Source organism: Sinocyclocheilus grahami, unplaced genomic scaffold (assembly GCF_001515645.1).
Source record: "Sinocyclocheilus grahami isolate Dianchi unplaced genomic scaffold, SAMN03320097.WGS_v1.1 scaffold450.1, whole genome shotgun sequence".
NCBI lineage: Eukaryota > Metazoa > Chordata > Actinopteri > Cypriniformes > Cyprinidae > Sinocyclocheilus > Sinocyclocheilus grahami.
In genome coordinates, this window is record NW_015505629.1 from 557,675 (window position 1) to 570,605 (window position 12,931).

The 12,931-nt window shown below is 37.7% G+C and overlaps 1 protein-coding gene across 1 annotated transcript in view; it reads right to left on the reverse strand.

The window, feature by feature from the left end:
- The window catches only part of cntn1a (contactin 1a), a 112,746-nt gene that overhangs the window by 23,240 nt on the left and 76,575 nt on the right, over positions 1 to 12,931 (reverse strand). The window contains exons 6-10 of the mRNA XM_016234284.1: positions 12,077 to 12,172; positions 11,781 to 11,987; positions 10,170 to 10,269; positions 8,571 to 8,755; positions 1,781 to 1,905 (exon numbers count right to left, since the gene is read on the reverse strand). Coding sequence (XP_016089770.1) covers positions 1,781 to 1,905; positions 8,571 to 8,755; positions 10,170 to 10,269; positions 11,781 to 11,987; positions 12,077 to 12,172 — 713 coding nt within the window. The remainder of the gene's footprint in view (positions 1 to 1,780; positions 1,906 to 8,570; positions 8,756 to 10,169; positions 10,270 to 11,780; positions 11,988 to 12,076; positions 12,173 to 12,931) is intronic.

The window sequence follows — 12,931 nt, forward strand, 5'->3', positions numbered from 1 at the left end:
GTGTGTGTGTGTGTTTGTGTGTGTGTGTGCATGTTTTTATATATAATTCATACAAGCAAAATTAATAAATATAAATGTAAAAATTACAAATACATTATTTAATGCAAATATGCACATGAAAATGTATTTGTTTAATTAATTTCATTAGATAAAATACATATAAATAAAATCATAATAATACAAATATTACAAAATCATAAAATAAACTAACAAATAAAACAATTTGGCATACAAGCAAAATGAATAATGCCGTACAAATACATTTTAATTCTAATTAAAAACAAAAACAAACAAACAAATAAATAAATGTATCTGATTATTTATTAATTTGATTTAAAAAAGAACAATTATAAAAACAAATCATAAAAAACATATTAACCCTTAAATTCATACCTCGAGTCTTTAGCGACCCAGGACATCATTCTCTACCCTCTCCCTCAATTTTTTTAAGTTACACATTAACTTTCTTAGTATTCCTCAATCTATTAATTATAAACAATATAACAAGAAAAAAATGGTAAAATATAAAAGAATGCCTGTTTTCTGATACATTTTTTGTAAAAAGTGTATAGGGTCGCTAGAGACCCGAGGTATGTAAATGTTTAAGTATTTTTTCCTGCGCAACTATATTTACATATCCGATGACTCAATGTGTGCAATGAATCTTTTTTCCTCAAGGTGGCACTGTTTGATACACAATGATGACGTGACGTTTCATTCATAATTACCGCAGGCATAAAACAAACAAATATCATCAGCAAAAATTGAAGTGGTTTGAATGGTTTTACTGCAGAGCAATTACTATACGCAATGAAATATAAATGTCACTGCCATTTGATGCTGGATGTGATGAATAAGCTTCCAGTGATCAAAATATTGAATATGAAGTCATTGAAAACGATAGTTTTAGAGAATAGGTTGCGATCGTGAATTTGAGGCAGATGTTGAATATACAGGCAGATGTTGAATATACTGTGGAAGTGCGCTCTGACGATGACAGCGATTGTAAAATCATCTGCTCAAATTGAACCCTTTTTAGTTTCAAAAGGTAATGAAATATGCTTTATTTTATTCTTTTGTAATTGTTCTTAAAATATCAAGATCATTTTTTGCTATTGCAGCAGTCAGAGATCCATCCGTGCTGGATATATAGGTCCGGGTCGCTAAAGACCCGAATATGTAATAATGATTGGCGAAACATTCATGCATTTAAGGGTTAATATAAAGTTTATTTTGACTAAAGACACTGTAAAACACTAACATCTGTATGGCATCATTATTCTGTTGGAAGTCATGTTTGATTTGCATTCTGTGTCTCTTCCTGTGATATACGCTGTAAACACACTTCAGGTGTTCGGATCAGCACCATCTGGCGTCGTGGCTGTTATGCAACCAGAAGCATGATGGGAAGGCCTCGCTCCAGACGGGAACACAGCCAGCAGTTCGGCCGCCTCACAACACGCTCATTCATTATGCTGACCTGCTGCATCTATTTACATGCACTGCTGGAGTGGAGGAGTTTGCTATTGCATTTTACTGACAGCAATGTTTGCTATTTTTATTGACATCAAAATAGAGAGACTGTGGCGTTCCTGTAGCTCAAAGAGTACAGCATGACGCTAGCAACATGAACTGATTGAATGTATAAAACTCTGAATGTAAAAACAGTCACTTTGAATAAAAGCACCTGTCAAAATTCAGATTTATTTTCAGTTGATCTGATTTTAAATGCTTGAATTTGTGTGAAAAGGAAGGATTATAAATCAGACGTTAGTTGTACCATTCGTCCGTTCTTCAGGAAGTGCATGTGGGGTTTGGGTTTCCCGCTGGCCAGACAGGACATGATGTAATCGCCTCCGATGTCTCTCTCCGAGCTACTGATCTTCTCCACCCATTCAGGAGCTCCTGAGTCAAACACAAACTCACGCGTAAACCAGTGTTATTTAGTATCATTTAGATACTATTACAGTATTTATTAAGATTTTGAATTAGTTATTTTAGTGCATTAAGTTAAACTAAATGAAAATGAAAAACACTATCTTAGCAACTAGTAAAAAAAAGTTTGTATAATTTTTTTCGTTTAGCATTTATTTAAATTAAAGTATTTATTATTATTTATTTTTATCATTTTAGTTTTAGTTAACTATTATAAACCCTGATGTAAACTAGCAGTGCTTTACAGGACTATTCTTGCATTTGAACAAATCCTAAAACATTAAGAATTGAACATTTTTGCATTTTTATTGGTATTGTGATAACACTTTAGCTTAGGGACCAATTCTCACTACTAATTAGTTGCTTATTATCATAAGCACTTCCGGCTTCGCTACCGTTCTGACGTTCTTGCTTATTGCTCTGCGCTTTGCTCCCTATTTCTGTACTTTTCTCAGATTTTTCTAAGATTTTTACTTCAGCAGATCAGCACAGTGCTCAAACAACACAATTTTTAGCACAAACACTAAAACTAAAAACTCTTTGGGACTAGAATAATACTATAAAAAAGGGGACTTTTGCCTCCCACTGCCAACAGCTTACATTCCGGAGAAGGGAAAACACAGCTGTCTACATTCACACAGAAGAGAGAGAATAATGCCTCCATTTGAATCTACTTGTTGCATAAACTGCCACAGACTTCTACAAAGGATTGTGGTTCTTGAAACAAAGTTACTTGCTGGACTTACAAAACAGGCAGAACACTCAGCAGACCGTCATCATGGACCCCCTCAGCATTCAGCCAGTGAGTCCTGTGAATCTAGTGAATCTCAACAGATTATACCAAGTGTACCAACAAGCCGAAACTGATCGACAGACAAATCGATGGCACAAACAGGGAGCGAGACCCAAAGGCACTCGAGACATCAGATTATCATGAGTATATCGTATTGCTGCCGTAGCATCCTCTACCCCAGATTCGGCTATGACAAGGCTTGTGAATACTGGTATTCTGCCTATACATCTTGAGAACAGATTTGAAGCATTAATGAATGTGGGTGAGGAATCCCCAAATGTGATTAAAGATGGATCGGATCACCCAGCAGCTAACATCGCTACTAACAGGCGCTCAAGGTCGAACAGACAGCGGCTTTCAGCTCAGAGCGCAGCCGAGCCCAGGACTCTGATAGTGGGCGACTCCATTATCAGAAACATCAGTAGCAGAAATACAACAACATGCTGCTTTCATCAAGCAACCGTCTCTGATGTGAACAGGGATGTGAACAGGGAACTCCGGAACATTCTGATGAAGCACAAGACTGCAAATCGAATCATCATCCATGTGGGGAAGAATGATATTTGGAAAGAGCAGTCAGAACTCCTTAAGAAGGATTTCAGTGAACTCTTTGAAACACTTAGAAAACTCAATTTGTCTCAAAAACTTGTCAGTGGACAACTCCCAGCAAGGGGAACTAACATGTTTTCACAGTTGCTTGGGCTGAACACATGGCTACAACGATCTTGCAATATAAAAGGAGTGAATTTCATCGACAACTTTAATCTTTTCTGGGGCCATAGACAACTGTTTAAACCGGATGGCCTCCACCCAAACAAACTTGGTGCAAGAGTGCTTAAGGACAATATCTACTTCTCCCTCTGTCATCCTTCAGCAGAGTGTGTCAATCCACTCAGCCTGAATAGCACACACACACCTGGTCCGAGTCGTCATGTGGTTGACACATCCCACAAGGACACTGATAACACCACACAGCCACAACAAGCACTGCTCATGGACAACATTCCGGCTGAGCCCTGCCCACAGAGCTCATCACAGACAGACAGCTCCAAGACTCAGCACCCAAGGACGACTTTCTGGAAAACAGCCAGGGAAGCCAGGACAACATATCACAGCCACCGGAAACACCAGAGCCACAGCCCCGCTCACCAGACACATTATCCCTCTCTCCAGCATCTCCACTTCTAAGTCACAGAAAATGGAGGAACTGGTGTATGCTGGGACCAAACTCTCCCACTCTTTCGCTGCAAGTCCTCAGTTATCAACTAAAAAATGGCGGGCCCCACAACCACCAAAGCCTGTGGACCCAGCTCGCCCTCCTCCTCCTGTGAGAGCTCTACGGCCGCTGCCACAACGCCAGGACCCAAACCCTCCTCCATCTGCTGTAGGTGAACCAAAAACAGCTGATAGCAGCTCTCAGTAATATGTGTTGGGTCCCCGCTATGATAGCAGCAACATTCACAAATGTTTACAGAACAAGCAGGAACCCAGTGTGCCTGTAGCTTTCTCTATTTCTGTTTTATCACGTGATAGAAAGTCTAAGGCCCAATCCCAATTCTACCCCTTAGCCCTTCCCCTTTCCCCTACTCCTCCATTTCGCGTGTTCACGTGAAGGGGTAGGGGTGTCTCGATTCTCTTTTGGTTGGAGGGGTAGGGGTAAGGGGAAGGGCCAGACAGCCCTTCAAACAAAGATTTTTCGGGACCACACTTCAAACGAAGGGGTATGAATTATCTCAGCGCAAACCGGCTTTAGCGGCAACATGGCTGCCCGAGCGAACAAAAGACACATAAATGTAAGCATTTTTGGCATTAATAAAGATTTTAACAAAAAGTAATAATTTGTTTTGTTACATTCAATCGTGAGTTCATATTTACGGTCATGTTACTCAAAGAAATGTTTGCAAAAAATCGCTAATATTTGCTAATTTCATATAATTATAGACTGCACGATAGTGCCACAACATATTTTCATGTCTGATCAGGGCGATAACCACCGTAGACATTGAGGGGGGCTAGTCCCCCCAATTATTAGAAATCGCTAAACCCTTTTCTCAAATATTGCCAATTCAAGAGAGAGAGAGACAGAGACAGAGAGAGAGATGAAAGTTGCATGTATGCGCGTCTGTACGTTTCTCTTTTTAGAGTGAGTTTACTTAAAAACCAGCGATTTTATCCTCTCGTTGCTGGAAAATATAATGTAGCGATTCAGTATTTAAACTGTTATTAATAAAAGTCGTGGGGCAGCGTTGACAAGTTTCTTTTCTCCTGGATGTGTGAGCTGCGCAATCTCCGATATATATGTGTGTGTCAGTAAGCAGCGCATTAATATAGAACAGTAATTAAAGGCTCTAATGAACACCAGCACACCAGTATAGGTATGTGTATTGTAGCAGCTAGACGACGTATGATGACGTGTGACGGCATAGTAGTGGTGTCCCAATTCTTAGGGGAATATTTTCACCCCTACCCCTTGACACTCTGTTTCAAGGGACAAGGGGAAGGGGTATAAAATAGAATTGGGATTGGGCCTAAGGCCTTCTCAAGCCGTACGGCTGACCAATCTAATCTGCGGCCTATTATGCATCAAAATAAGATTGCTGTAAAGACACAAAGCAATGCCATCAAGTTAGCATTTTTAAACATTCGCTCACTAAAAAATAAATCATTTCTGATCAATGACTTAATAACCCCAAACAACCTGGATTTTATGTTTCTAATCGAAACATGGCTAGAAGACAGCTGCAGTGCAACAGTCCTCAATGAAACAGCCCCTCCTAACTTTACATTCACGAGTGTCTGCAGGATTGTTAGGAGAGGTGGAGGTGTAGCTGCTCTATTTAAAGATGTCTATCAATGCAAGCAAGTGTTATTTGGTCAGTACTTGTCTTTTGAATATCTAGGGATTGTGTTGAAAGGTGCTCCATGCATTCTGTTTATCATTATTTACAGGCCTCCAAATACTCTCCAGCCTTTGTTGAAGAGTTCACAGAACTACTATCAATGATTTCCTCAGAGTATGACTGTTTTGCTATTGCAGGGGATTTTAATAGTCACATAAATAATGCAGAAAACAAAACTACAAAATAAATTATTACTGTTTTAAACACTTTTGGCCTGATTCAGCATGTGCATGGACCCACACACAATCGTGGACATACTCTAGATTTAATCATCAGTAGAGGTCTAAACATTTCATCCATTGTTATTAAGGACGTAGCACTATCTGATCACTTCTGTATTTTCTTTGATATATTGATCTCTACTACCACTGAATCTAGATCTGTCTCTGTCAGAAAGAGATGCATTAACGAAAACACTAGTGTGCTATTTATGGAGGCTATATCTTTAACACCAAGCATTTCTGCAGACTCTGTTGATCTTCTCCTTGATTCCTTTAACTCAAAAGTTAAGAATGTTATTGATGACATTGCTCCTGTGAAAGTCAGCAAGAAGACTGGCAGACAGAAATCAGTGTGGAGAAAATCAACAGCAGTTCAGAGTATGAAAAGACAATGCAGAAAAGCTGAGCGGATGTGGCGGAAGACGAAACTTGAAATTCACTAGAGCATCTATAAAGACAGCCTTCATGCTTTCAATGTGGAACTAGCCACAGCCAGACAGAGTTTCTTCTCAAACCTTATAAATAGGGATGCTCCGATCCGCCTTTTTCACCTCCGATACCGATTCCGATACCTAGGGTTCGATATTGGCCGATACAGATACCGATCCGATACCAGTGAAGTTTTTAAAGAAAAATTTAATAAACAATAAATATGAAACAATATAGGCCTATGTATATTTATAATCTATGACAAAATTGTATCATAAACTAGGTTAGTAGATAATTCGGCAGCAAAAGTCATTCTAGAAAAATCAGTGCACAATAATTTTAGAAATCCAAACATTTGGTGAAAAAACTATATTTTGTGGGGAACAAATAAAAGTGTTGCACTAAAATGTTACACATTGCTATTTGTATTATAAAATCCATTCATTAAAACATTCATATATATGCTTAAGTATATACTATAAAATTAAAATACATTTCTTTTAAATGTGTAACATATTTTTTAATAAGGCAACAACATATGATAGATACGATAGGACAAAACAAGTACAATGCAGCACGAACTTTTTTTATACAGTCTATGAGCATGAAGTGCTTACAATGTGCGCATCCGGTGTGCAGAATGATGACGTCACAGCCTGACGCCGTGTTGCTTCAAGCGCATCATTCTGCACACCGGATGCGCACATTGTAAGCGCTTCGTGTTAAAAACTGCAAAGCACAAAGGGAAGAGAAATTAAAGAGAAAAATATCTGTGCAACAGTTATTGAGCCTTTCTTTTAACAGTTTTAAATTTCAGTTACTGTGCACGTTAAAAACGATTTATAGTCTTTTCTACGCCCGTGTTTTGTTCTCACAGACACCCGGTAGCAAGTAACAAAACAACATTAAACTCCAGCAAGAAGATAAAGTCCTTTTTGCAAAATCATAGACATGTATTTACAAATCAAGTATAATGGGAACACAGAATGATCTTGGAGAGAGCTTTACCGAGCTGACTGCTGTAACCGAACGCGACCAGGGTTTAAAGGCTGAACCAGACTTTAGACTTTAAAGGCTGAACCAGGGTTGAAAGACTGACAGCCACAGCCGAGAAAAGAGTTTGTGTGAACTTTAATGTAAGGACTTAAATATTCATATGTAGCTCACATTAAGCTATCGTATGGCTTCAAAAGTAACACAAAATCATTCGCACAATCGAAAAAAAAAATCTCGGATTTGGATCGGCCCTCTCTGACCGATACCCGATCCGAGAAAAATGGCACTATCGGAGCCGATACCCGATATGAATATCGGATCAGCGCATCCCTACTTATAAACAGTAACTTAAACAACACTCGCACTCTTTTTGCTACTGTTGAGAGACTGACAAACCCCCCAAGTCAGATTGCCAGTGAAATGCTCTCTGACACAAAATGCAATGAGTTTGATTCCTTCTTTTCAGTATGAAAATAAATGCTAGAAAAAAGTCCAATGGTTCACTGAATATAAACCTAACAGACCACTCAGATCATTAGGATCAGGTCAGTTAGAAATACCAAGGGTTCACACAAAACAAGGGGGGTCCGCTTTTAGTTATTATATCAACAGTTGGAATCAGCTTCCAGAAGAGATCCGATGTGCTAAAACATGTCACATTTAAATCTAGACTCAAAACTCATCTGTTTAGCTGTGCATTTATTGAATGAGCACTGTGCGATGTCTGAACTGAGTGCACTGTATTTTATGTATGTATAATCATCTTCTATTTTTAACTGTCTTAAATTCATTTTAAATAAATTTTTTAATCATTTTCAAAGTTTTTAAATTCCTTGTTTTATTGTTGTGATTATTTTTTTATGATTATTTTACTTCCTTTTATGTAAAGCGCTTTGAATTACCATTGTGTACGAAAATGTGCTATATAAATAAACTTGCCTTGCCTTGCCTAGCATGCATATTACTAGCATATAGGCTGTTTATTAGTACCTCTGAGGTTATTCTTCAGAAGTTATTTATACTGCATGACCATATTTTAGATCCCTTAATCCTACCCCGTACCTAAACTTAACAGCTACCTTACTAACTATTAATAAGCAGCAAATTAGGAGTTTATTGAGGCAAAAGTCAGAGTTAATAGTCAATAGTGAGAACTGTGACTGTTATTCTTATGTTTTTGGGGGATCATATTTCTAACACGCACTCTGCTTTCCAGAATAAACCTGTAGGAATATGGCATTGCTCTTCTCAGTAATGTCGGGTTGTGGTGTGTTCATGAGGTCATGTGACTCTCACCCTCCACATACAGATGCATTTTGTGTCTGTCTTTGCCTTTGGAGTTGTCGGCCTCGCACTCGTACAAACCCTCGTCCTCGTACTGGATGTTGTACAGATGGAGGAGACTTCCTGCCATACTGATGTTATGACGATGAACCGGCAGATCGCCATCCACCTTCCTCCATCGGATCTGAGGGATGGGGCTGAACACACACACACACACACACACAATATATATTACATGGTGAGAACTGCTTGTTAAACACAATCAATGTTACACAAACATAAACCTTCACCACATTGTGTTTATCAACTATAGATTATATAATGGATGCGTATATGAAAATACATGTAAGACAGAATACCAATCAGTTATCGAGTATGCAAATATTACATTCATGACACTGATGTTCCCAGCTGATCACTTACATTAAGAACTGCAACATTGTTTTGTTTTACATTATTTTCTAAAATGTTGCATCATCTAACTAAATCTACACTAATTTGCATACATTTCCAGAAAATAAATCTGAACACTGAATTCACAAAATTCTTGTTTGCTTTTGTTGACATATTACAGTTTTCGAATTTCACAGATTTTTTATTTCTATTTTAATTACTCAATAAATCAGAAAATACTGTCAACAGCCAGAAAAAAAAAAGTTTACCATGTTTTTAGGAATATAATGTTGTATAATACAGTGTGAAGGATATATGAACAAACCCCTCAGTAAAAAACTTCAGAATATAGAGAGAAATGAGTTTTAGTGTGCAAGTGCTGCTGAAGTGGAGGAAAAAACTAAAATAAATGGACTGAGATTGAAATCTACAGATGTGTATAGATAAAGTGTCATAGAATAAACACTTAAATGTGTATTTTGGATGTTTTCTTTCCATTAGTCTGAAAAAGACATGTTATGGAAGCAAAACTGCCCAGTGCATGAAAAACAATCGTTTCTGATTTATACATGAGTTCAGTGTAGGCTACTATGAGATATACTGTCATTTTCAGACCTCAAACTTCCTTCAATCCCAAACGAACATTAATTGCGACTAAACAGAAACAACTCAAGACAGATATCCAACTGTAATTGCATATGAGGTGTTATTTTGAACACTAATTTAAGTCAATAGGACATTTTCTTTGTACTTTTAATAAATCTAATCATAATTCAGTATGGAACTAAATGCTAGAAAAAAGTCCAATGGTAATTCAGCATGCAAAGTATCTTTGTACTTTAAGAAATATAATCATCATAATTCAGTATAAAATACATGAAAGAAAGACATCCAGTGGTAATTCAGTATGCAAATAATACAGTTAAGTCACTGATGCTTTTCTGAATACTGAACATTGTATCAGTGTCAGTTAATAGAAGATGTGTACTCTTGAGAAATGTAAGTTTTAAAAGAGTTTATATAGAGCACAGGCAGAACGCACATACAGCATAAAGCTGAAATGATCTACAAAATGCAGTTTGAGTGAAATCCGGATGTTAATTGATTCAAACGGAAATATTTGCAGAAAATTGTGCTGAATAATGAAGCGTTTGAGGAAAATGACTGAAGTGCTGCATTGCAAACACTGAGAAGTCATCTGTGTGGCGTTTTTCTTACTTTCCCAGCGCGAAGCACTCCAGTGTGACGTTCTGCCCCAGCAGCGTGTACGTGTCTGGAGATTTGACTTTGATATCAGCGGGATATTTCCTCAGAGAACCTGACAGAGAGCAGATATGAGATGGCAGTGAATGACTGAGGTCCTCATGGATACGTTCTTTCTTCCAGCAGAACAAGCGAGTCTCTCCTGCTTGTTTATCAGCGCTGAGGCGCTTTGACTCAACACTCTCATGATGCTGTGACAGTTACGAGCAACTGTAATATTACACACACGTATGAATCAGGAGCATGCAATGTTGAGACTGAACGGAGGATGTAGTTTTACACTAGAGATGTGCTTTAGATATTAAATGTTCATGAGGAATTAAAGCAAGACAGCACAGGTGAATAGGATAAAAATAACTAACTAACACAAGCTGATCACAGTACATTAAGAATTGAAACATTGTTTTTTATTACAGTTTTCTAAAATGTCATGTTTAAATATGAAAATCAGGCGATTCCTAAATAAATATGCGCTAATTGTACGCATTTACAGAAAATAAATCTGAACGTTGGATAAATCCAGGTTCAAAATTCTTGCTTGATTTTGTTGACATATTAGAGTTAAAGGTTTTTACAGAGGAGATTTTAGATTTCTCTTTTTATCACTCCATAAATCAGAAAATACTGTCAACAGACAGAAAACAAATATATTTTCACCATGTTGTTATGTATAAATCAGTGCGAATGATATATAAACAAACCCCTCTGTAAAACACTTCAGAATATAAATGGGAATAAAAACATAAGAATGTTGTCTTAGGATAAACTGTTACTGATATACTGAAATATACAGTTACTTTCAGACCTCAAACTTTCTCTACTGTAGAAAACGAGCATTTATTTGAGACTAAACAGCAGAAACTATTAATTTTGGACAGTTTTCTGTCATCACACAGAAGAACATCCACTGCTGAGTGATCAGAAACTCATCCCGTCCAGTCATGCTGAAGTAGGATACTATTATTCCTGAACACGTGTGTGAAACCTTGCTCTGGTGCTCTTTGAAGAGATTTTTTGAGCTTGAACAGACCTAAAATAAGGACCAGCTGACTCAGAAATACTTCAGAAACCACAGACAGTTTGTTTTCTCTTTCAGATCTTTGTTGTTCCTTCCTCACTCAGTAACACTATCAAGTGGTTTCTACAATGGAAGATATAACAACACTCTTATCATCTGGCAGCACCTCTGCATAAGCCTCACTCACATTTTATTCAGAAACTGAAAAACAGTATTAGTAAGAATAGTACAAACAGTAGTATTTACACTGGTGTTAAAAGCAAATGGGTTTAAAACATCTACACCTAACCTTGATTTAAACTGCAAAAAATGATTTTCTCCTTCAGTATTTTTGTTGTTTTCTAGTAAGTACACATCTGAAGATTCTTAAATCAAGATACATTTACTTGAGACGCAAAATGACAAAGTCTTGTTTTCAGAAAAATGTAGTTCATATTTTAAACAAAAAAAATATCTGCCAGTGCGGTCAGAAAAATAAACCTAATTCAAAGGGGAAAATCCTTTTTTAATATATTTTTTCAGTGTAGGACGATGATAAAGAGACTCACGCTCGGCTATGGGCACCAGTGGGATGAACTTGCTGAAGACGCTCTTGGCGATGGACGGACTGGAGACGAAACAGGAGTAGTTCCCGCTGTCTGATGCTCGTACGGTGGAGATGTAGAGGTTCCCAGTGGTCTGAGACACAAAGCGCCGCTTGTCCAGAGGAATGAATTCCGGAAACTCGTTGAGTATCCAGCGGAAGAACAGATCCTCTGTCGAGAGCACAGACAGGAAATTATGCAAATGTGTCAGTCAAACTCACAAATGACTGTCAAACTATAGAGTCAGGTGCCATGGTAACCTGGGAAGTGTGGAGGCGGAGCACACAGAAGCACCGCCCCCTGCCCCTCCTTCACATAGACCGCCTCCCGCTCGTCCGAGGAAAACATGTCCAAGTCTAAAACACAAGATGGAGATTTTATTTCAGTTTTAGTTTGGTGTAATAACCCTGATTCATGGGAACCTCAAGAGTAATCAAATTTAAATAAGTTACATTTTTACAAGTTACACGTTTGCTAAAAATTTGAATATTTTTCCAGGAGAAAAATAATGCAATTTTTGAATAAAAATGTTGCCTAAAATAATTTAAAACAAGACAACACCAGATATAGAATATAGAATATAGAATTTAATTAACTCGCACATCAATTTCACACATAATAGCAGTAAAACTGCACAGAGGACACTTTAGAGTCATAATTCAGCAGAAACCGCAGAAACACTTCAGACATATGACAGCAGAAATTAATATCCGTCAAGCTCAGAACAATAACCGCGTTGTGTGTGTGTGTGTGTGTGTGTGTGTGTGTGTGTGTGAGAGAGAGTGTTTGTGTGTTTACGCGTTTTTGTGACAAATGAGGACATAAATTTGTATAATGACAAAGGTATGACATAGGTATTACAAGGAGAAGGTGACTTTTCAGGACATTACCCCATGTCCCCACTTTTCAAAACGCGTATAAATCACACAGAATGGAGTGTATTGAAAATCTGAAATAGCACAAAGTCTCCTGTAAGGGGTAGGTTTAGGGGCAGGGTTGGTAAAGGGCAATAGAACATACTGTACAGCATAAAAACCATTACGCCTATGGGATGTCCCCACTTTTCACAAAAACAAACCTGTGTGTGTGTGTCTGTCTGTCTATCTATCTATATC